Source organism: Lytechinus pictus, chromosome 3 (genome assembly GCF_037042905.1).
Source record: "Lytechinus pictus isolate F3 Inbred chromosome 3, Lp3.0, whole genome shotgun sequence".
Taxonomy (NCBI): domain Eukaryota; kingdom Metazoa; phylum Echinodermata; class Echinoidea; order Temnopleuroida; family Toxopneustidae; genus Lytechinus; species Lytechinus pictus.
In genome coordinates this window covers 37,943,263-37,967,622 of record NC_087247.1, presented here as the reverse complement: position 1 = coordinate 37,967,622, position 24,360 = coordinate 37,943,263, and the positions used below count along the sequence as shown (strand labels likewise).

At 35.8% G+C, this 24,360-nt stretch overlaps 2 protein-coding genes across 3 annotated transcripts in view; one reads left to right on the top strand and one right to left on the bottom strand.

The window, feature by feature from the left end:
• The window catches only part of LOC129257303 (helicase ARIP4-like), a 38,848-nt gene extending 25,740 nt beyond the window's left edge, over window positions 1-13,108 (bottom strand). The window contains exons 1-7 of one of the 2 annotated variants that reach the window (XM_054895597.2): window positions 12,936-13,108; window positions 7,103-7,741; window positions 4,307-4,452; window positions 3,816-4,010; window positions 2,037-2,260; window positions 1,311-1,427; window positions 736-925 (exon numbers count right to left, since the gene is read on the bottom strand). In XM_054895597.2, coding sequence (XP_054751572.2) covers window positions 736-925; window positions 1,311-1,427; window positions 2,037-2,260; window positions 3,816-4,010; window positions 4,307-4,452; window positions 7,103-7,626 — 1,396 coding nt within the window. In that variant the 5' untranslated portion in view covers window positions 7,627-7,741; window positions 12,936-13,108. The other variant, XM_064096973.1, reaches the window with a different exon arrangement.
• Window positions 13,109-14,220: 1,112 nt separating this feature from the next.
• On the top strand, window positions 14,221-22,304 carry LOC129257304 (caspase-2-like). Its single transcript, XM_054895599.2, has 3 exons — window positions 14,221-14,477; window positions 15,737-16,702; window positions 17,637-22,304. Exons 2-3 carry the CDS (start codon window positions 15,781-15,783, stop codon window positions 18,353-18,355), a joined length of 1,641 nt encoding a protein of 546 aa, XP_054751574.2. The 5' UTR covers window positions 14,221-14,477; window positions 15,737-15,780; the 3' UTR covers window positions 18,356-22,304.
• The last annotated feature ends 2,056 nt before the right edge of the window (window positions 22,305-24,360 follow it).

Sequence of the window (24,360 nt, the reverse complement as noted above, 5' to 3'; positions counted from 1 at the left end):
GATGTGACCTTATCCATCTTTTTAAAGGAAACATGGTGATTATATGGAGTCAAGATAATTGAAATCCATGTAAATGAGACATGTTAAAAGATGCTCCTATTTGAAGAATGATTAGATATGGCAAAATTATACAAATTCTAACAGCCAGCACACATATAAAAAATAATTTCATATTCACTATAAGCATATAAGGGGTACTAAGCAATGGAAACTACCACTGTAACACCAATAATGTCTCATTCTCTGATATATCAGTGAAATCCTTAGAACTGATTGGCTAAGAAGAACTGGTCTTTGACTGAGGCTATTGAATGTGTCCATGTTAACAAATTTAATAAAATAATACCTAGGTTTACCTTCAGCAAACCCATCATTTCATTCTCATGAGTATAAAAACAGGGAAAAGCTGATACCTGGCAAGTTATATAAACAAATTTGTCCAACAAGTCGGATTAGACAACTTTCCAAGAGGCTGATTGACAGAAAAGCTTTGTTACTATGGTAACTCTCGAATAAAATGCCTGACGAGTCCTTTCATAAAATGCTACACGTTAACAATCAACTGCTAAATAGCAATGGCCAATTACAATTAGTGTTGCATGAAAAGTTTTGTTCCAAATACTGTCCAAGGTCTAAGGTTCAATCAGAATTGTTCTTTCATATTTGCAATCAGATGCAACCCTTATTGTTACACGGCCCAGGAGGAGTATTATGGGTAGAAATTAAAACTCTTACCAATGACCTTTGCCCTTGATGCTGTTGTCTTGTGCATGTCATTGAGGACATAGATGTTAAAATGTCTAGGTCTCTCTGGACACCACATATCAAACTCTGCAAGCCAGTTCTGTAATGTATTGATTGGTACAATGCACAGGACTGTGTGTGCTTTGGTGTACTTCATGAAGATACTGATGAATGCAATGCACTATGGCCAAAAGAGTAAGGGAAAGAGAAACCGTAATTAATTAGTACTGTAACAGCATCTGGTATTTTCAACATCCATGAAGAACAATGTAAATGTTTGTTGTTCCACGGGTACATGGTTAGATGATTTGCTCAATGATATAGCCAACTATAATGAATGTCTGCTAAAGTATATTAATAATACCAAAACACATAAAATTTACTTGGGTTAGAAAAACAATTCATTTTTCTTATCACAACAATTTATTGGGTCCAGGACTGTTAATTGCAGAATTTTTAATTATACATACTTTTGACAATTCATGATGCAAATTATATCTCAATCATATTAAGCTAAATATAAGCATGATGAAACAAGCAATTTGCCGATTTAACATTCGTCTTACCTGGAGTGTCTTGCCCAGTCCCATACTGTGTGCAAGAATGCATCCAAAACCACTACTAGCTTTGAATCTCTGGAGAGACTCCACAAGATTGTCATATAAGAAACGAATACCTCCAACCTTTAAAGAAAGAAAAACAAAGAGAGAATGGATTGGCATAATGAAATCTATGATGAATGAACCCTACAAAAATATACATGTAATTCCACTCTGAATATAAAAGACTACTTTAACATCTGTGATATCTGCATCATTCTAACAAGAAATATCGATTAAGTGACCTCTGAAACAACTCAAAACAAAATTGAAAAGATGACAGACCAATCAGCAGACAAACAGAATGATTGATTTATATTGTAATACCTGAAATAATATAGTTAATTAAATCATGGTGACTCTTTTTCATTTGCTATCCAACTTGTACTAAACCTACAGTATCTGTTGCTTTGTTCTGCAGCTGATCAGATATCAAATCCTTCTATTTACATTGTAGCTTCTCATTAATCAATTTTAATCTCACTCTAAAGAAACCTGCACTCCCCCAATCAGGTATATTGGGAGGAGAGACCTGTGGGTTACAGTAATTCAGTTTGATTTCACTTCCCAGGCAAAGGTGACGCCAAATAATAATAATAATAAACATATGACAAAGTTTTTGTACACATAGTCTCTTCAGAGTTACACATGAAAAATTGGAAACATTTCAGATAATTGTCAAGGAATACCTACCTGATGAGGCTTGACTGCTTGAGCAATGTGGTTAGGGAGGTATATGTCAGGGTCATCTGGAGGATGGTTGACATTGACCAGTACACGGCCATGGACATCAGGTACATTGGTTTCATCATTGGTATGCATCCCGATGCTGACCATGTCCATCTCCTCTTCATCATCGCTACCATCGCTGACAAGTGTGACCTCCTCATCGGAACTGATCGTAATTACCTCTCTCTCTGTTGGAATACAATCAATGACAGATGATAAATAATTATAAAAAAAAAACTTTCATTGAAATTTATCCTTATTTCACAAACCATGCATCATAAACCATATTCTCTTCAAGACTGATAATAACAAAGTGAGAGATTATATGTTATAGAACCATTCATAACTAGCTATAAGCTTAAGAAACTTTCACAAGTACCTCTTTTGTACAGCAAGTATGTACCTTTCAGTCATCAGCTACTTATCATGTGACTTTTTCATTAAACCACTACTTCTAACACAATATGAGTAACTAAAGGTTGACAGACAAACCGTATCATAAATAGATAATGTATGTACATATGTAAAGCTGAATATATCGTATGATCCATTGGTTTTACATAAAGTGTCATAATCAACTAAAAATTAGAATTGATATAGTAACAGAAAGAATTTTCCTATTGCTTGTGATATTTGGATTAAACAGATGTAAACAAAATTTGATTCCCCATTTAATTTTCACAAATATACTGACATGTTCAGGCACATTCAAAGTTGTCTCAGACATCTACATCTAGAGTCATATATATGGATGTTGAATTTACAGTGTAGGAATATAACGATCATTGGCATCATCGAATGCATCAATGAATATTGAAAAAAAAAGGACTGATTTAGAAAGGGGAAGTGTCTTTAAGCAAGGATATAAACTAATGACTCATCCAAATTGTTTGTTCTTTAAGATTGCTTCTTCTATTGTCAATTTTGCATTTTCAGGGAAATTCCCTGCTAACCACAGTGTAATCAGTAACACCAAGGTCACTTACTCCAAACTAACCAATTTTTTTCTTCTTCTAAAGAAACGTAATAGAACATCAGATCTGGAGAAAATTTGTTGGTATGACTGTGATGCATCCCACTTTCATGTTAGTCGATGAGAGCATTCTCTCAAAAACCCATTATTAGGTCAATGATGATTAATAATAATAATAATAATGATAAATTGGTACTTACATGTACATGTATATAGCGCATAATCAATTAAAATTGCTCTCCAATATTAAAATTACACTACAACAAAAATAAGTATGTTTTCAAATGTCTTTTAAACAATTCAACAGAAGAACATGATCGAAGGTGAATTGGTAAACTATTCCATAATATGGGACTGCAAAAATCAAAACTAGCTCCCCCCCCCCCTTTGAAACAACTCTAGGAATGTGTAAAATTGTAGTGTCTTCACTAGAACGAAGTCTGTAATGTTTTTTTTTTTTTTTGATTGGTGGTGATTTTTTTACCTGATTGCTAAGAAAGCATAAATGCTTGTGAGCAAGCAACCAGAGGACCGACGGCTTAAGGTCCCCTCCGAAGGCCGGTGTGGGTATCTAAATAAACTATAGAAGTAGTCGGGTGCCATTTTATGCATACACTTATAAACTAACAGTGCAACTTTGTAAGAAATGATACAAGCTCTCTTTTCATCCCTCTTTCCCCTTATCTTGCCCCCCCCCCCAATGTCTGTCCTTTATAAAGATTGACAAAGTATTGTTAACAGAATTTCTACTGTGATAGTTAAGTTCATACCCTGTTTGTTGGCTTTATGGGCGTCCTTGTCGCTATCACTGCCGCTATCCACAACAATAAACTCTGCAGGGGCCGGAACAGGAACGGGGATTGTTACAGAAGTTGGGATGTCAGGCTCAGGAGCTGGACTTACTGATGAAGTCAGAGCAGGGATGGCTGCTGATATTGTTGCTACAGCTTCTTGTAGTTTCTCTACTGCAGAGTGACATGTGTATCAGGAATCATGAAAAAATTGAAACTTTTCAAATATATCTAAGATTAGAAATATTAATTTCATCTGGTGTCCAACAATTGGATCCCCATGTAAGGAAAATCACAATAAAATTTGTCTACAATTTCTTTCAGTGTGATACTGAAATTATTATGCTGACTGGTTGCATAACACCACATATTTTTCTCTTAAACTATTTCTTCATTTTTTTTTCTTATTGAAAGTTATTCCCTAAATAATACAATAAAGTTTCTATTACCCATTAAATTCAATAACTTACCAATTGCATTAGACGATTCTAATTTCTGTATCTTCTGTTCATCTAAACGCCTTTTCCTTTCTTCTTCTAATCTTTGTTTTCTCTTCTCTTCTTCTCTTTGTGCATCTAAGGTTTCAGCATCTAATTGATCCTCTCTCAAGAATGTTCTATGATCCAAATGTAATGGGATAGTTGCATCAATGTTGACTTGTTTACAATAAGTATACACTTTGAATTAGTTCAAGAATTTAGCCAACATTGTAGCTTAAGCATACAATTTCTAATGACTTATAATTTCAATGAACGATACCTGTATAAATACCATTCTATCTAGAAAATGAATTGGGAAAAGTTGAAAATCAAAGGCTCCTTATTTTCATCCAACTCATCTATGAAGTAAACAGGAACAGTATGCACAATAATACATACACTACAATGTACCTGTACCTTTACTATTTTTCATGTGATATACCAACCAAACTTGACCCTTTTGCTTGTACATATATGTATACATTATAGTACATACAATTGTTTCGAATCCTGATAGTATAGGGGAGACCGGGGTTAGTTGGAACGTGGGGTAAGTTGAAACATTGTTAATTTCTTTAACGTCTTAAAATAAATTTCTGCAATACTGCCCTCAATTTATTGTCATTATCAACAGCCATCCACCATATTACAGACAACACATGTGCAACAAGCCTGGCGACGTTCGAAAGGAATTTTTGTTTTTTTACCTTCTGAGTAATTTTTTTCTCTTTCAGAAATGTTTGATTATCTCAGGGAAGTTTATAGATCAAGTTGGCCAGTTTGGGGTTATAATAGACACTTATTTCAAGCTACAAAATGAGGTTATTAATATGCCATGGTGAAGTCCCTTTTTTGTGCTGTAAGCTTATAAACGTCAAATGGGCCTCCGGGTTAGTTGGAACAAATTTTAAGGGGCTAGTTGGAACATGTTCCAACTTACCCCAAACATAATTATCAATAAAAACATTGGATATGAGAAAAAAATATATAAATTATTTCACACTCTTCTGAACATGTATTGTATACCATGCTTGTTTTGTTTATCAGTTAGGTCTGAGTGTGCATTTAAGGCCTATTGTAGGCCCCTAATGCAATATTAACCCTTATCAAACTGGGGGGGGGGGTCAATTTGAGCCCTCCCCCCCCCCCCCGCCTCGAGAAATTTCGTCACTCCCCCCTCGCGCGAATTTTTTTTTACTACACTGCTCGCTGACTTTTGCAATGCCTGTGTGCGCGGTTTCGAAATTACGCAACATTTTGTACATGCATGTTCGGATCCAAAATTGCTCAAAAACGTGATTCCATGTACAAGGTCAATGCAAATTGTGTTTTTCAACCAAAAGTCATAAATGTATGATTATTTTTTACTTTTGTTGGTTCAAATAGATTTATTTTATGCTACATGTATTTATGATTGCAAAAGAGTCCCGACAAAGTTCATCGGAAAAAAACAAAGGTTTGAAAAAAAAAGAAAAAAAAAGAAAAAAGATACATAAATTATATTTTATGCAATTTTTGGTGGATATTTGTTATAAATGTGAAAATTGATAATCTCACCAAAATTAGCATTCTACTAGCTTAATAAATAGAGTTAAAGGCAAAAACATACAAAAAACAACAAATTAGGGCAAATTTCATATGCTTATTTGCATAATTAATTAATGAAAAAAAATATAAACAATTAATTTTTGTCTTATAAATTTGATGCAGAAGTACATGAAATTGCTGATAGTACACTTAATCGCATGTAAAATCAAACACACCCAAATATGCGGAATTCTACTAATCAGTCTGCTTGCGTGAGTGGCTGTATAATAGAAAACATTAAGTTCAACAAATCCACACTTTAATATTTTGAACTTGAATAAAATAAAGCAAATTGGCTAAAACCATGTAATATTACAGTTTTAAGTAGTTTTAGTATGATTCTTAATTTACCATGCAGTGTTCCAACTTACCCCTCACCATGTTCCAACTTACCCCGTATTGGGGTAAGTTGGAACGTTTGCGATGGTCTTGTTCAAGGTGGGTTTTTTCAGTAACCATAATAGAGTTTAAAATCTTATGGGGTACATATGAAGCCCTTAGATATATGCTTCAAGCTGATATATAGATTGTTTCTCGAATAAAATCTATTTGGATTTTACAGCCATTTTTGTCAAAAATGTTCCAACTAACCCCGGTCTCCCCTAAGGCAGATTGACAATGCAAAAACATAAATAATAATGACTCCTGACAAAAGATTTGAAAAATAAAGAAATGAAAATATTCAAAATAATAACAAAAATAAATGAATATACGAATGAATAAATGAAAAAATAAATAAAAAGTGAGGCATAAAAGTGCCCCCCCAAAAAGAGATACAGACACCATGTATAAAGTAAAATGTTATTGCTCAACTATAGCTAGCTGTCGCTGGACCCTTTGTGTACTTTAAACTTTGAATACTGTTCCTGACATAACAGTCTCTCTTATGCAAGACAAATTGTATGCATTATGCAACACACAACAAGGGCACAAATCTATGTCAAAGAAGCTTACAGCACTCAATTATGTAATAGTCAATATAAACAATACAAAATCTACTTCTAAACCTGATTGACTGCTTTAAAACATTGAATAACAGACATTACATTGTATGTATAAAATTAAACTAAGTAAAATAATGAGATCAAATATAATATTCTAGTCAAGAAGAGAACCTGCTTACTGAAGGAAAAAGCTATGTAATTTAGAAATATGGGAGAAACAAACTCTGATCTTAAGCAATTTAAGTAATTCTCTTACTTGATATTTCTCCTCCTGTTTGATGGTTTATTTTTGCTCTTGGATTTGCCTCTGCTTTTCTTCTTCCCTGACCTATCACCATCCTCCCCTTCCTCTTCTTCTTCCTCATCATCTCCTCCTTTATTAGCAGCTTTCACTTTCTTTTTCCTCCTCCTCCTTGGACTCCCTCCAGCTCCACTCTTCTTCCTCTTCCTTTTGGTGGTTGCTTTGCTACTCGATCCATCTCCTCCACTCATCCCAGGTACTAAACCTTCTGGTACACTAAGAAAGGAGTGGGTCAGGCTAGGGTCCTCTGTAGATTCAGCTATGTTATCTTCAAAAACATACTCATCTTCTTGCAATGAAGGTGTCTTTGAACTGTGCCTGCTGCGACTTTCTTCATTGTCATCAATAGATGAAGTTCTGTTTGATTTTGGGGCCGTGTCTGAGTTGTTCGAGTCTGACGAAGCATCGCTCTGAAGCCCTGGTGGTAGGAAGTCATCAAAGTCTGATTCGCTGTCACTGATTGGATGATTATTACTCATGGTTCAATATGATGTGCGCTGCTTTCCTTTCAAATTGAATTGATCTTTTTCCAGAACATGTATCTTTCCTCTCAACATCTGCCACGACGGATGATTGGTACAACAATTTTGTATCCTGTGAACATGAATGAAACAAGAAACATGACGATGAAGGTTTGTCCATGGCTTTGCAAGGATAATTATAAATCAATACACGTAAGTTCAAAAAGTTATCTTGACTTATCCATTGACACAAAATATTTTTGTAAGGCTAAAAGAATGAAATTGTTATCTGCTTTGCCAGAATATGGCATTTTTTCTGGTCCCATGACAAGACATTAAAATCTAGTGACTGTGTGACATCAACCGGAATCAATCTTTCAGAGTTATGAGGGGAATATACCTCATTTTTAATATTGATAATTTTTCTACTAAATTCAAGGAAATAGGGAAAATACATGGGCATTTCATAATAATAATAATAATAATATAGGTATATTTACCCAGGGTAGCCACTTCAGTTTCGAAAACTGTTCTACCAGCGGGCCCTACTAATTCATGAATGTTAAGATGTGAAATGCGAAAATTCAGCAACTTTGGCTGATTATTATTATTTTTTTTTGGGGGGGGGGGATTCCCTTATATACATGTAGAGAAGACACAGACAATGAAAATGTATTTTAGACCTCCTTATCTTTGTTCATTCTTTTGAAATGTGAGATGAGAGGATGTTGCAGGCAGCACAGTTCTCATGTTGATGCATAACGTTAGATCTAATTGTGTGCAATCTGTAATACATTTTGTCAATCACTTCCTAATAGTAGCCAACATGTACATTTAGCGTTAGACTACCTGGCTTTAGATGACGGTAGTTTAGCACTGGAAATGATGACAACCATTGACAATAATCGACAACATTTAGAAAAGTCACCACATCTCAACGAGACCATCATAAGCTGTAGCAGGACCTTACTGCATTGCGAAATTGGGCATCTACTTGGGGAATGAGGTTCAATGCTGACAAGTGCCAAGTTATAAGCACAGATGCCAAAACCTCACTCTTACACCATAAATGACTGCATACTTAAAGGTCAAGTCCACCACAGAAAAATGTTGATTTGAATCGATAGAGAAAATAAACCTAGCACAGCGCTTAAAATTTCATCAAAATCGAATGTAAAATAAGAAAGTTATGACATTTTAAAGTTTCGCTTATTTTTCACAAAACAGTGATATGCACAACTCAGTAACATGCAAATGGGATGGTCGATGATGTCCCTCACTCACTATTTCTTTTGATTTTACTGTTTAAATTGAGAATTATACAATAATATATTTTTTTTTTTACAGATTTGACAATAAGGACCAATTTGACTGAACCAGAGTATTAAACAATGCTAATTCTGCATGGAATTAATCCTTGTTTCACTTGACAATGAGAAATTAGAATATTTCATACAATAAAGTACAAAAGAAATAGTGAGTGGATGACGTCATCAGTCTCCTCATTTGCATACCAAGCAGGATATGCATATATAACTTTTTGGGGGAAATTAAGGGAAACTTTATGATGTCATAACTTTCTTATTTCACATTCAATTTTGATGAAATTTTCACTGTTATGCTTTTTGAACATTATGTTATGATTTTTCTCTTTTTATTCAAATCAACTTTTTGTTGGGGTGGCTTATCCTTTAAACATGTATCTCAACATTCATATTTTGGAGTAACACTCGCTGACAATCTGAAGTGGTCACCCCAGATCAACAAAGCTGTGAGGAAGGCAAACTCTGTCCTTGCTTTACTCCACAGGAACCTAAATTTCTGCCCAGAGAACTGCAAGCGGACAGCCTACCTTGCACTAGTAAGATCTATCCTGGAATATCTGCAGAAGGATATCCAATGTCTGGAGAAAACACAGCGCAGAGCAGTACAGTTCATCAGTGGGGACTACAGCTCTCGAGAACCAGGTTCGATTACCAAGATGAGAGAGAATCTCAACCTGCCTACTCTTGCCTCAAGACGCAAAGTCCTGAAACTTACATCAAACTTCAAGGCGTTGGTTCCTGCCCTTCCTGTTGATAAATTTCTAACTCAAGACCTACATGTAAACGTATGAATATCAAAGCTAAGAAATTTGTAAACTTTGATGCTACTAATGTTGGAGTCTTGGAGACAAGTAACAAATAACTCAAAGTATTTCTCCATAACACATTGTAACACAGAGCAGTTAAGAAATTATTTTTTTGTAAATACAACTCCCTAATGAAGTTGTCAGCAGTACATCACCAGAGGTGTTAAAGCCAAGATCGAAGAAGGCCACCTTCTTCGACTTACATGTGTAACTCATCTGCGTTCTCTCCTAACCCAGTGAATTATACCTTACGGTCCTGCACTGTATCACATCCAGATCCAGATTCAGATCAAAATACAAGTTATAACATTATTGACAAATACATGTATGTAGTCTCCACTAACTTAAGACCCTGGAATCCAAATTTACACTACAGTACAGGCTAGGCCTACATGGCGCAGCTACATGTACAGCACAATCACTAGATCTAATTTAATCAAGTACTGGACTTGTCTGTCTGAACTCTGATGCATGCTGTGAGTACGATAGACCAAAAGCTTCAGTCTCTGTATTTGGTTCTTCCATTGAACTGCGTTGGCTCCACTCAGCAATACAAGACTGAAGTGTTGTTGGCCCGTACGTAAAGACAACGTATTAGCAGTAACGTTAGATCTAACATTAGACAGAAACCCTATGTTCGGATCATTTTTTTGTACATAAAATGTCACATTATAAAAAAGAAATTACATCCAAACTTACGAGAAAATATATAAATTCAGAAATATTGTACCTTAGATCGCAGTTACCGCTAATTCCTCTCAAATGATGATCAACACATGTATAGTCATCGTCAATTCTTTCGTTGGTCATCGTAAGTTGCCATCTTGGATGATGTCATCATCCTTACAGTTACAGACGTATTTCCAATCGCTATATATCGCGATTCGTGCCGCTGCTTTGCACTTGTCTGTGTGCATTCGGAACTTGTCGCTCGCATTGATTGGCCAGGATATCGAAAATTCTAATCAGAAAGCCTACTGCCTTGATAAAAGCATAACTCGATGAACGTAGAGGGCAGCAACACATGGCTGCCATTTTTCCTCTCCCGCAGAAAAATTAAAAAAAATAAGGAATAAATCATCGGTAACGTATAACTTCGATATTTTGTTGGAATATGCGCAGTATCAAAAGTCAGATTAGAGTCTAACGAAAATAGTGGGCCATTGTTCAAGATAATATTATGTCATTTAGAATTTTAAAAAAAATTCAAATCTAGTCAAAACACTATAGGCCTGAATTGGGCGACGTGATAACACATGCAGGCTCGCACTAACACACTACCGTCGGTGAATGGGGATGATAGCACCCATATGCGTATTGCTGAGTTTACAGGAAAATTGAAGGCACGGCGCGTGCGAAATTGCAACAAACTCCCGCAAATTTAATAAGAGGATTTACAGAATTAAGTCCTCCTACGAAACTTACCGAACGATGTGAAGTCAATTCCTCCTAATATGATGAATATCATATCGAAAAGCATCATTTAAGCCTTGATTTTTATTCTCGTTGTCAAAATACGGAGCGAGCTTGCAATTTCCCAAATTTTTCGTCTCAGCTTAAAGAGGGCGCGCGATTTATCTTCATGTCAAAGACAATACAAGGGAAAGCCTAGGCATAATAACTATCTTACACGTAAATCGATGCAAAGCGTTACGCAAAGTTGGCAAAGTGTCCAATCTTTTTACTGTAAAGACTTTGGTGGAACGTTAATTGACAAAAGAACGGTAGCACTTGCGGGGCTTCGTTCAAGGTACATGTACGTATAATTTTCTATTTTTTTGTTTAATTGGTCATCGCTTTGAATATTTTCAAAAAAGTATTATCGTCAGCAAAAATAATATAAAAAGTATGTTTTTTAGGTAAGAGTTCCATATGCACCCCCCACTAAAATTGAAAATAAAAACATGGAGAAGGTTCAGAATAATATATCTAGCCCTAATATCGAACATATATGATGGGGAAGTGGAAATACATACCAAAATATGGCTTTATTCCGTCAAATTTCGAGCGAGATCTTGTGCGTGTAATTGTCCATAGACATCGGTTTATTTAGTCAGTAAAGGGTCTGCGAGTCAAGACTAGTCGAACTATCGCCTGATAATCGTAAAAATACCCTTTCCGGTATCAGCGCTTCTCGCTAGCATAGCGGGAAAGGTCTTGACTGCAGATCAACCGAGGTGAGTTCGAGTCCCAACTAAGGTAAGCAACAGTAAAAAAATGATAGAAAAATCTGAAGTGAACGAACCGGAAGTCTCAACAATCTTTTGTTATTTTTGGTGGGGGGTGCATATGGAACTCTTTCCGTTTTTTAAGTTATTGCATTTACTGGTGTCTTTATATATTTTATCAAACAATCATTGGAATTGCGCAATCAAGAATCTAGTTTTAAAAATAGCAACAAGCTGAATTAAGGTTGTGAATTGTATTAGCGCCACCAACGACCTTCCATTTATTTCCGTGGAAGAGACATGCGAAGCCACTTTCCAGGCTGAGGTAAGCAATTTTGCTCTTTGTTATGTCCTTTTTATACTAAAAAATATGTTAAAAATTGAAAATGGAACGCTTTTCACCAGAAAAAGCCCTGGTGAGTAGCGGAATGAGTTTCGGCTAACATCATTCACGTTATGAAGCGATGTTAACCGACAACTCTAAAATCCATGACGTAAACACGTTGGTGGTACGTATACTAACCTCGCAATACGTGTGAGTGGGATGATAGTAGAAATAAAATAAATATTAGTCATGTTAGTAAAATGTCAGAAATTGTTAAATATATCCTGGCTTAATCCCCAGAAACGATGCTTATTCCTGTCTATGAGTACGAGTGTGATCTGAGTGAAATAAAAAAAGACACAGACCTGTCGAGCAAGGTTACTTACACTTTAACTTACACTACAGTAAGGTTTAATTTAACGTTTGTTCTGCCACGATGTACGGTATGCCCGCTCTGCTCTGGCTAATGTGTGACAGGTTCGAGCGGTTCCGTTCGAGCTTGCATAACTCTGCTACATTTAACACCAAAACTCAGTCAGTGAATGAATGAATGCATCACACAGAAAATCATTCGTTCAATTGAAAATTCCATACACAGGCACCGCTAAAAATCCTTCAAAATAATTACCTCAACACCAAAATAATTCAATGAAATCATACACTAATGACTAAATGCACCATGATATTCACCTACAGTACTTACCAGTCATCAAGAGGCCGTTATTTCTGTATTTCCATTCAGCAAACATATGGGGATTCGACGTAAAATTCCCCCTTTGCGCTGGCAGCTTAGGCACATCTCAGAGCAGTCAGAGGTGCATTCGCCGGACTTTCCCCATGATTTCGCTTTTTCCTCAGTCGCAACACTCATTTGCTCTGGATGTACACGCTTTTTCAACGATAGCCCTAAACCCAAAGGCGCAGCGAATTCATAAGAAAGGTTTTTGTGCAAATTGGACGTATCTCCTTTGCACTTCTCTTGCAAAACGACATTCTTTTCTCTTAATCAGGTTTGTTTGAATGATTTAATGAACCGGATTTAGAGAAGACGGTTGTTTTCGTATCTCTCTCTCTTTTTTTAAACTTGCGTTCTTCCCAAGGTATGTCCATGGAAGGCTCAATAGAACTCTGGGAAATGATGATGATAATGATGATGATGATGATATGGTAATAACAACTATAATCATAATAATAATAAGAACGATGGTGGTGATAATGATGATGACGATGATAATAATATTGATAATAATCGATGAAAATGACTATATTCATCATTATTATCATCATTAATATTATTAATATTATATTATGGCTACTACTACTACTACTACTACTATATACTACTACTTCGACTTCTATACTACTACTATTACTAATAATAGGCCTACTACTACTACTACATGTACTACTACTACTACTACTACTACTACTACATGTACTACTACTACTACTACTACTACTACTACTACTACTACTACTACTACTTCTACTACTACTACTACTAGTACTACTACTAGTACTAGTACTACTACTACTGCAACTATACCCTTATAATCTGCGTTATTCTTTGGGTGCAGCCATCTGGCACCGCAAGCAGGCCTTATGAATAGTCTTGCCATGGGTATGCAGGTTTCCTTGAAGAACAAATTTAATGGAAATAGTATATTGGTAGACGAATTAGCCCCGGGAATTAGCACAAAGCCCTTACACAAAATTAATCTTTAAAATTTGACCTGAATTAATCGAGGACGCCACATATTAATCTGGCTCCTTATCAATTTTTTTATGAGAGAGAGAGAGAGAGAGAAGGGGGGGGGGGTCGAGAGCGCGAGGGGATGAGTGACCTCCAGGATTTTTGTAAGACAGAAACTGCACACCAGTGATAAAGCGAAGAGGAGGGGTCTGGACCTGTTTTCTAAATTTAACCTATTGTTGTACAAGTAAAGACGAAATCAATAAAAGCGCTAGTGATAATGCTATTGTGCTCTCCGAATGATCTTTTGGAAGCGGCTTAAATAGTAAACCCCTCAACGACCGCTACAAACTTTACAAGACAGATAATTGAATATGGTGCTCTGTGAAACCAACCTGATATATTTCGCAATGATTTACAAAACTAGCAATGTGCAAGCTTATTTTGGACTTTCGGTATAGTTTTATACAACATGAAGCACTTAATTATTTATCAATATTGGATGCCGAATACTTTGTTAGTTATAAAGGCACAGCAAGTCGACATAAAATGGTATGTAGATCTATGTATTTTCTATTATAACTTACTTATTCCCCTTTATTCTACATGTACTTCCACGATCATAGTTTACTTATAGGCATTGTATGCATGTGTTGGGCGTATGACTGGAAAATACAGAACATGTATTGTGACGTAATATTAATAAGTTAGTGAACAATGCGCATTATTTTGATACTGTAGTGAAATTAAGTTATGTTTTGTAGTCAAGGTAAAATTGTGTCCACCACCACTTCTACGGTCGAAGATCATATCGATACCGGTTGAACCAAAAAATAGGAATATTATTGAAATAATTTGTGTTGCAGTTGACAAAAAATTTTGACCTTAGGTGAGTAGATCTCTAACGTTATATTGGCAATTGTGGGGATTACTCACAATTTTCATTTAAAGGTATTATGAAAGCGGTGTATTTTCTAAATTATTTTATTAAATGAGGAAGCCACGTTTTGATAAAATAAGTTCAAAAATGAGAGAATCATTATCAACAGAAATCTATCAAAGAATAACGAAATTTTTGAAATGTTGACTTTAAGACGTCACACATGGCGAGCACCTGTCCTATATCATCATTCGTATATTTTTGTGAGTGGTTTAAGCTGACTGAAATATTTTCCTCATGTAAGCGTCTGTGAAATATTTTTTTCTGATGATGTATTGAATGCACAGATTGAAAAAAAAATTCAGAGAAAAATGCAATTTATTAAATGGGGGAGAATGTGACGTCGAAAAAGGTATGTTCTTCTTTGATAAATTTTCATTAAACCTCCATCGATATGTGTCTTTTAAAAATCAATTCAATGCAAGGGTGGACGTCTACTTTAGATAAGAAAGGCAAATTTATTCACATTCACTTTGCTCGTAAACTAACTCGATACAAGCAAGTTTTAAGAGAGAAGTTGTCAGTCAAAATAATTCTCGAAATTAAAATTAATCGTTATCTTCGTTGATTTTAACCAGGGGATTGATGGAAATGCCATTAACTATTGTTGTCCGAATATAAGGTCTGCTTATATAAAGCAGGTTCAACATTTCATGTTGAAAACTTTTGTGATCGAGTTATTGGAAAAGACTTTGCCCCCTTTTGTTTGCACTCTTTACAGAAATGTCGACATTTAAGGCCAAAGTATGATTCGTTCTACTAAGATAACAATACTAAATAGGCAAGTTCTTTTGTTAGAGATGGAAGTTCAAGTTGATTGGTGAGCCTTATTAACAGACAATTGGATCATACTGTACTTTTTGTCTTCCAGATCACTAAAGGTTCCATAAAGCTTGAGCCATTGTATACAGCAAGATGGCCACGGATAAAACTCAGACTTTACAGTCCCTGGGGATAACACCTTACTTCAGTTCATCATCACGTGACTTGAGACTGGATTTGAATTATCGCAACATCCAACGACTACCTTACGACCTTTTCAAATTAGAGGACTTGCAATGGTTGAACCTTAACGTGAACAGACTGAATGAGCTGCCTCCAGAGTTTGGATCGCTGAAGAAACTCCGATGGCTGTATCTGGAGAACAACCTCTTCGACAGGTTTCCTGATGTCCTCTGCGAGCTTACAGAGCTGATACGCCTTTATCTGAGCGCGAACAGTCTAAAAATCATCCCGCGGGACATCTGCAGGTTAACGGAGCTTCGATGGCTCGATCTCTCAGATAATTCCTTTTGGGAGTTTCCTCTAGGTCTTTGTGACAACGCCTTGTCAAAACTGGAACGATTGGTCATGGACAACAACAAACTGACATGCCTTCCAGCTCAGGTTTCTATCCTGAAAGGGTTAAAGGTTTTGCATCTGAGCGACAATCAGATCGAATGGTTACCTCAGACGATTTGCGACATGGAAAAACTGGAGGAAATGCTGTTGACGAATAACCCCCTAAAAACTCTTCCCGCCTACTTTGGCGAAAGACTCAAAAGGCTGAGGACCCTAGTGTGCAAGGGATGCCCTTTCATCGACCCTTTGAAGAGCTCTGTAGAGAAGGGTATGAAATCTCTCCGGGAATACCAGGGAATCATCAACAGACGGTGTGAGAATACTGGGTTGGTGTATTTCAAGAAGCAGAATGATGGCAGTGGTGAGAAACCTTGCTATCGGATGAGAACTAGACCAAGGGGTGTGGCAGTAATCATAGATAACATTTCCAAGCTTGGATATAGCGATTCAGAAGAGGGTGAAAGGACATGTACACCAAGTTGGCACAGTAGCTCAGGTCAGTATGTGGATCATAATCATATTTACTAATCATTTTTAAAAGCGTCATCGGGGGGGGGGGGGGGGTGATGGTTGGTTCACTCCAAAGGGTGTAAAAACTTTGTCGAGGTTACAGCTGTTCAGGAATTTGGTATTACCCCACCTCCCATTATATTTTATCAAAGAAAATTTTCTTTTGTGATTTAAGAGTCAAATTCCTCATACCTCACCCCTTCTGTGTGACATGCTTTTGCCAGTCAGTTGTTTTATGACGATAATATAGATAGCCATTAGTGTGTTAGCAGAGAAAAGTTTATCGTGAAACAATCAGGTTCCACATACCCCCTTCCATGACATGCTGTATGTTTGAATCAATCAATTCTCACATAACGATAAAACTGAACAAATCAGAGAAGTAAGATGTAACTTAAATTATAGCACCGCCTTTTTACATGGATTAGCGCCCTCTCACAACAAGCTTCCTATAATTTCGTTGTGGTTCGAAATGATAGATTTTGTATGAAGAAAGTGGTTATGGTAGTACTTGAATTTCAAAACAAAGTCTATCATTTTACGTTTTATAGGTAGTAGTATCGTTGTTGTTGTTGTTGTTGTTTTTTATTATCAGCAGCATCATCATATTCATTCTTCTTCTACTACATCAACTACCACTACTACCATCACTACTACTAATTCTACTACTACTACTACTACTACTACTACTACTTCTACTACTACATCTACTACTACTACTACTTCTACTACTACTACTACTACTTCTACTACTACTACTACTACTTCTACCACTAATATTGCTATTTTCTAGTTATTAATGTTCTTAATGATTTTTTTTAAAGATGAGTAAAAGTATATGCCACATGATACATGGTAAAGATAGAATAAGGAATAAATGATTACTTTTCAATTTGTACATTACACCTTATTATTTTCAGATTATCTGCGTTCAGTTCTCCTGAAGCTCGGTTTCAACGTGAGGATGATGCGCGGTTTGATGTCCCTCGACATTATCTCAGCTCTTCGCTTCCTCAGTCTCGAAGACCACTCTTACTTTGACTGTCTCATGGTCTGCGTCTTGTCTTACGGTGGTCAGGGAAAGGTGATCGGACCCGATGGCATATCAGTCGACGTCAAGCAACTCATGGACATCTTTACCCGTGAAAACTGTCCAACTCTGGCGGAGAAACCTAAATTATTCTTCCTGCAGATCTTGGACAAGCATCCGGACAACGCACCAAGGTCATCTGCTTCATCGCGAAGTCCTGCCGTGTCTCCGAATGAAACAGAGAGAAATAAGCGCTCACCCAGATCGTTGATGGACCCAAAGGGTTCACTCATCCCTGAAGATGATGACTTCTTGTTAACGGTTGCCATGGTACCACCCGCCGCCATATGCGAGTCCCTGCGAGATATGTACACCCTCTATGTCAACGTCCTTTTCGGAATGATGGAGAAGTATGCCCGGAAACTCAACATTCTTGACGTCGTTACTGCTGTTCATAGTGAAGTAAGAACGATACAAATCGCCACTGTTGATGGTCAGACTACTTCAGTGAAGCCCATCATTCAGTCTTCTCTCAAGTACAATCTTTACCTGAGTGTACCCACCATAATGGCAACTCCCACAAGTAGCCTTGGAATGGCAAGTCCATGATCATCGCACAAAATTTGCAGCGCCTTCATGCAATCATTCATAATTATTATTACAGGAATATAATGACTCATGCAATGTTCTGTTGTGAACCCGACCTACAAATGAAAATTCTTTCTCCAATTAAAATCCTGTATCAGCATTGCAAACGGCTCTCAAGATGATCACTTAATGTCAAAAAATGGTGTTGCAAAATATACCAAAGTAGAATTGAAAATAATGACACAATCAAGAAAGTGTTCAAAACTTCAAATGGCAATATTCATGGATACCTGGTGGCCATGTGGATAATCTCCCCTGATCATGCTGATTGTACGAAAATCTTACCACGATAATGCCCAGTCTTACTATTCGAGGTACTTTTGTTAAACAACACACCCACATGATTTAGAAAGAGTATATTATTCGTTCCTTGGAGATCAAGGAACAAACTTGACACAGGAAGGTATGTGCAATATAATGTAAATAGTACCTCCTACACTTATTTTTTGTCAGGGCAATAGGAATATTTGCAACGTTCATCATTGTTAACGCTTTTATCCGTGTGCTAACTTACCATGCATATCTGATGCAGGTGAGAAATGTTCATGCATAGATTATTATTACATATCTGACATATCTTGATTAAACTTCATCTTGGAATTAAGGAGACGAGTGCTCATCTATATTTTGCATGTTGTTGAATCTGTGAACTACTACTTTTTATACAGAAAGGTGATTATCCAAGGGCTGAACTGAACTACTTTCATTCAGGAATCGGAATGTCACTGATCAATGTGAATGATTTTGCTGGAGACGACTAAACTAAATTCGTTTAACTGTGGGCATTAAAACGTGTTGAGGGCTCTGGAAGAGATGCTACGCAATAATTTCTATACCGAAGAGATGGGATGCTATCCCAACTAAGATTTTCAGTTTCTTTCATGCACTTCCTTCGAGTCCTATCTACATATATATTGCTTTCTTCACGAAAATGATACATACATTTTGATCGGGTAAGGTGCAATTTTCCCTCTTTTGCTGGCAAACTTATTATTTATTTATTTTTTGATGAATGGGCTGAATAGCAAAGGTTTGTGACGAGATTTAAATCTAAACAATTTTTAATGAATAATGCATGTAAATGATCATTGCAATGGCAATATAGATTTTTTATGTGGTTGTAATGCCTCTTTATACTGTACCTGTGTTATCACCTTAAATATTTTGTGAGTTTTAACTGATTGAAGATAACAGGCGTACAGTTTTCACATTTGAACTGATTTGTTTTATACCGCTTTTTAAGAGTCATACACAGGGTGCTAACTTTGTGCTCTCTAAAAATTATTTTCCATTTTGTTCGATTAAAAAATAAATCAAAATTCCATGGTTAGCCCGAAGCATAATTTTCTAAAGTAGGCATAGTTTTAAGAGGAATTACATATTGTTCAAAATTAAAGCCTACGTTGCATTGCAGTTACATTAAGAAGCCTGTTTGACAGTATAATGGTTGTGTTATATAGGCCCTATCCATTCCTAAAATATTTGTCTTCAAAATAATGGTCAAGTCCCAGTCACAGACAGCAACAAGAACGATTCCAAACCGACCGATGGTATGTCATTCAAATAATGCATTATATTCAATCGGTCCAGAGACGGTTTTAGCTGTACTAGCTGCGACGATAGTTTGTGCATGGTTTCGAATTGATATGAAAAGGTTAATTTCACTGGCAATTACCTACTGGGAATTAAACATGATGGTATCAATAGCTGCACAGAATTAGTTCCTCATCGAATGAAGCGCAAATATTGCTATTTCAAGAACATTACAAGGTGAGACTCTATTTTATGCGCAAAACGTAGAACAATGATTTTGCATAGATATGAAATGCGCTAAATTTTTATATGAATGACGAGAAGATCGAGGAGCATGGCAAACAGAAAAATGGAGCGAGACGATAGGGAGAGACTGAAAGAGAGGGAGGATCGGAAATGGAGATTGAACAAAGTCAATATGTGGGATGAGGGAGATGGAAAAGGAGAGAGGATGAAGAGGGAAAGGAAGAAAAATGAGAAAAGGAGGAAGAAATGTGCTTGAAGCAGACAAAAAGCTCGAGTGACAACTCCCGCTGTAACATCGAAATCCAACATCAATATGAAAGCAACGAAACTATCACCCGGTTTGCCAGAAATGCTTTGAAGCGATTGATACGATTCATGCTCCTTAAAATATTTCCTCTATCATTTACATCTTAAAGGTGGATTTCTACTCTGAGAAAATATTTCTTTTATTCAATCAATGGTTCATTCAATGTAAAACATGAGTGGCTGATTCTGTAATTTGGATACAATCATCATTTTGTTTTATTTTTTATTTTCTTATTCACTATTTACTTATTTGTTATTCACTTAATTATCTATTTCTTTTAAGGGGGGTCGGGTCTTCTAACCCTTACAACCACCAGCGCGCCTGTGTTTCATTGGTCATTCAAAATGGATGAAACAAGAGTTATTTTTTATTAACTTTTGATCAAACAGTAATGATTTCATTGTTGAGTATTTATAAATCAAGGACTAAACAATCTTGAATTTTCCTTTTTCTGTCGAGAAAATTGATTGATACATATATATGCCTATTCTTATATAAAAAAATAGGGATCGACCATCGAAATAAAGAATAATTTATGATCTTGCGAAATTCGTACTCAAATGGATGGTGGGCTCACATGGCAATAACAAATTGTTGCAGATTTTTGGATCACAAAAATAATAAGTACATTTTTTTTGTCAGTTTGCTAAAATTTCAATTGATATTTATATTTTTTATTCATTTGCTGATGATGGAAAAGAAAAACAAAAATATAGTCAAAAATATCACAAATATGGGCGGAATTTTCCGTTAATTCTAGATGAATAGATTAGGGTTGGGGAAACTGATTCTATATCAATCTTCCTTGGTTTCGTAAGCGCAAGGAATGATATGCTGAATACGACGAGAAAAGCGATGACTTGTGTGATGCCTTCGCACCAACAAAACCAATTCCAAGCCGACCGATGATGCATGACATTGGAAATAATGTAATAGCTTTGATCGTTCTGGAGTCGGTTTCGTTGGAATGACTGTATATAGCGTAACTCCAAACCACACTGTATGTTAATTCATACTGCATTCAACCTGGGCATTCCATACAGCAATGACACTTTGATCATTGACAATTTAAATGGATCTTCATAATTCATATATTAAAGAGTGAGAAAAAAGGTATAGGCCCTCTCTGTGGATGCATATATGATACCGAGAGCAAGGGAGACGGCTGGTAAAGATCGAAGGAGAAAAATACATATAAAATAAACATGAAATAGAACCCACAAAAATGTAACAGAAAACGGAAAAGGAAAGAGAGAATAGACGAAGGAATTACATGTAGTGAAAAAAAGGTATTACAAAGCTGAGAACATCATCAAATATAGAATAAACATGATGATTATCTATCATAACTAGCTATAAATAATAATTAGTTCTTATAACATTTATCATGAGAATATGAGTGATCGTAATAGTGAAGTTTTAAAAAAATCCTGTGAAAATAAATGAATTAACAATACAAATAAAATGTATGTTGATATAATCGCATTGCATTGTCATAAACTCTTTATCTTTCACTTTTGTTCAGCCTTTTTATAGATCAATTAATTTTATTGTATCAGTATCTATTCTTCCCTATATAGTTTCCTGTTCTCATTAAAGAAAGATAGGCTCTTGATGTTTCTTGATATTATACCAGCTCAATCACTTTCATTATTGTGCTTTCGCAAACATTAACAAATTCAAAATGCAATTAAATTCCAATATAAGGTAGTGTATATGTGTTGATAATCGTACGTAAAGACTTTTTATCATTATAACTTGTTATCACCAATTGCTTTCTTAAATATTTGTACTTTTCAATTAAAACATAATGACGTAAGATAAGTTATACAAATGAAAGCGTTCTTATTGCATATGTTTTCTTTACTATTAGATTATCTCATATTGATTTGTAACTCCCTGTTGAGCAATCACAATTCATTTATAACGATACACTACTTAGGCACATCACCTAATTGTGATAGTAATGAAGTCTCAAGGTATTTTTTTGAAAGAGTCCTTGATTTTGAAATAATATTCCCGAACGTTTAACAGATTTATTATGTTTTATTTGTCCCTTCATACTTCCATGGACCTACTAGTAGGTCAATGATACTCCTTTAAAATGTCTATATTTGCTTTTTTGTTTACTGATATTCATTCATTCATTTATATTATCTATTTACTGATTTATTTATTTCTTCCATTGTTTAATTATTCATTTGATCAATTATAATTTGTTAAAGTTGCTAAGTTGTATAACTTTGACATGCTTATGCAGACACTGGGAATTCAAACTAATATTCTATTCAGATGCTCCCACTCCCCCTCTCCCTCTGATTGCCCCCCCTCTCTCTCTCTCTCTCTCCATCCCGCACCCTCTCCGTGTGTCTATGTCCGCCAGTCTCTCTTGTTTGTGAATGCAATAACACCTATCCGTTCTGTGTGAAGACGTATTAGTATAAATGGTCACATCGACGTCATGGAATTATAGTTCTTCAGGATTCTAGGTTAAAATGTAACAGAAATATTTCCTTGTTGCAAATCTGAGAATTCCTAAGTTTTGTGACAAAAGAAACAAGAACAAGGACACAGAGTAAAAATAACGAAGACAGCAGGAAAGCGTCTCAACAGTAGCTTAAAGGGATGGTCCGGGCTGAAAATATTTTTATCTAAATAAATAAAGTAAAATTCACAGAGCCAAATGCTGAAATTTTATGAAAATCAGATATAAAAAAACGAAGTTATTGAATTTCAAAGTTTATCAACATTTTTTGAAAACGGTTATATGCACATCGTCATGAATATTCATTAGGTGGGCTGATGATGTCACATCCCCACTTTCCTTTTTCTTATGTTATTACGTGAAATCATAATTGTTACATTTTTTCATACATATGTAAATGATGTGTCTCCATTATGATAAAATAAGTTGCGGCAATAAATAACTAATGCACTTAACAGGTGCCGCGGGGGGGGGGGGGGGGGGGGGGGGGCTTCAGTCCCCCACTTTTTAAAAAAACCGTGTACAAAAACGTAAAAATTACTATATGATTGTTATTTATTGCATGGTCAGCCCCCCCCCCCCCCACTTTGAAAACCGTTCCGCGGCCCCTGCTTAATCAGTTGTCAATTCAACTGTTTTAGTTATTGGTAGAACATTTTTGAATAAACCTAATTTCATATAATAAAATACAAAAGAACAAGTGGGGTTATGACATCATCAGCCCACCTAATGAATAATCATGAAGACATGCCTAGAACTGTTTCACCAGAATAATGCAAATCTTTAAAATTCAATAACTTCGTTATTTGTAATCCGATTTTGACCTTACCTTTGACGTCCTAACATCTTCTAAAGTTTAAGTAGCGGGTTTATTTATGAGCACTGTTGAATTCTATAGCGTATAAACAGACTACATGTATGTATTATTTCGTTAGTAGACATTTTGTTATTCTTCTTCCTTTTGGGACATCTACTGTGTTATGTGTCTAATCATGCCAATTGTGATAGTAAGTAGTTGCTACATTATATTACTTGATTTATTTTGGTTTACGCAATTTTAGACACATGCATTTATGACTATCTTCAGTTTTAAAGTGCACAATCATAATCGTATTTAGTTTTATGGGTGGGAAAAGGGGTGCTTGAGTCCCAAGGCCCCCCTCCCACAGACCTATGTCTTATTTGTCGTAACGTTTATTTCCACTGCTCTCTCTATCTCTCTTCGTCTTGCCATGATGACTTACATCGCTATTTTTTAACATTCCAGTTTGTTGCATTTCTGTCTCTTTCACGCGTCGACCGACAATGCGATGTTTGGGATCTTTTAACTCAGTTAAACTTCCGGAACTCACTCATGCATCAGCGAGACACATTCCTTTTGCAAAAGAATTTTTA

What these genes read in the sequence shown, in the direction of transcription:
- LOC129257304 (XM_054895599.2), top strand. Translation starts at nt 15,781, where the DNA reads ATGGCCACGGATAAAACTCAGACTTTACAGTCCCTGGGGATAACACCT. An exon ending in AAGTTGGCACAGTAGCTCAG is followed by an intron (nt 16,703 to 17,636) that starts GTCAGTATGTGG and finishes TATTATTTTCAG; the next exon opens with ATTATCTGCGTTCAGTTCTC.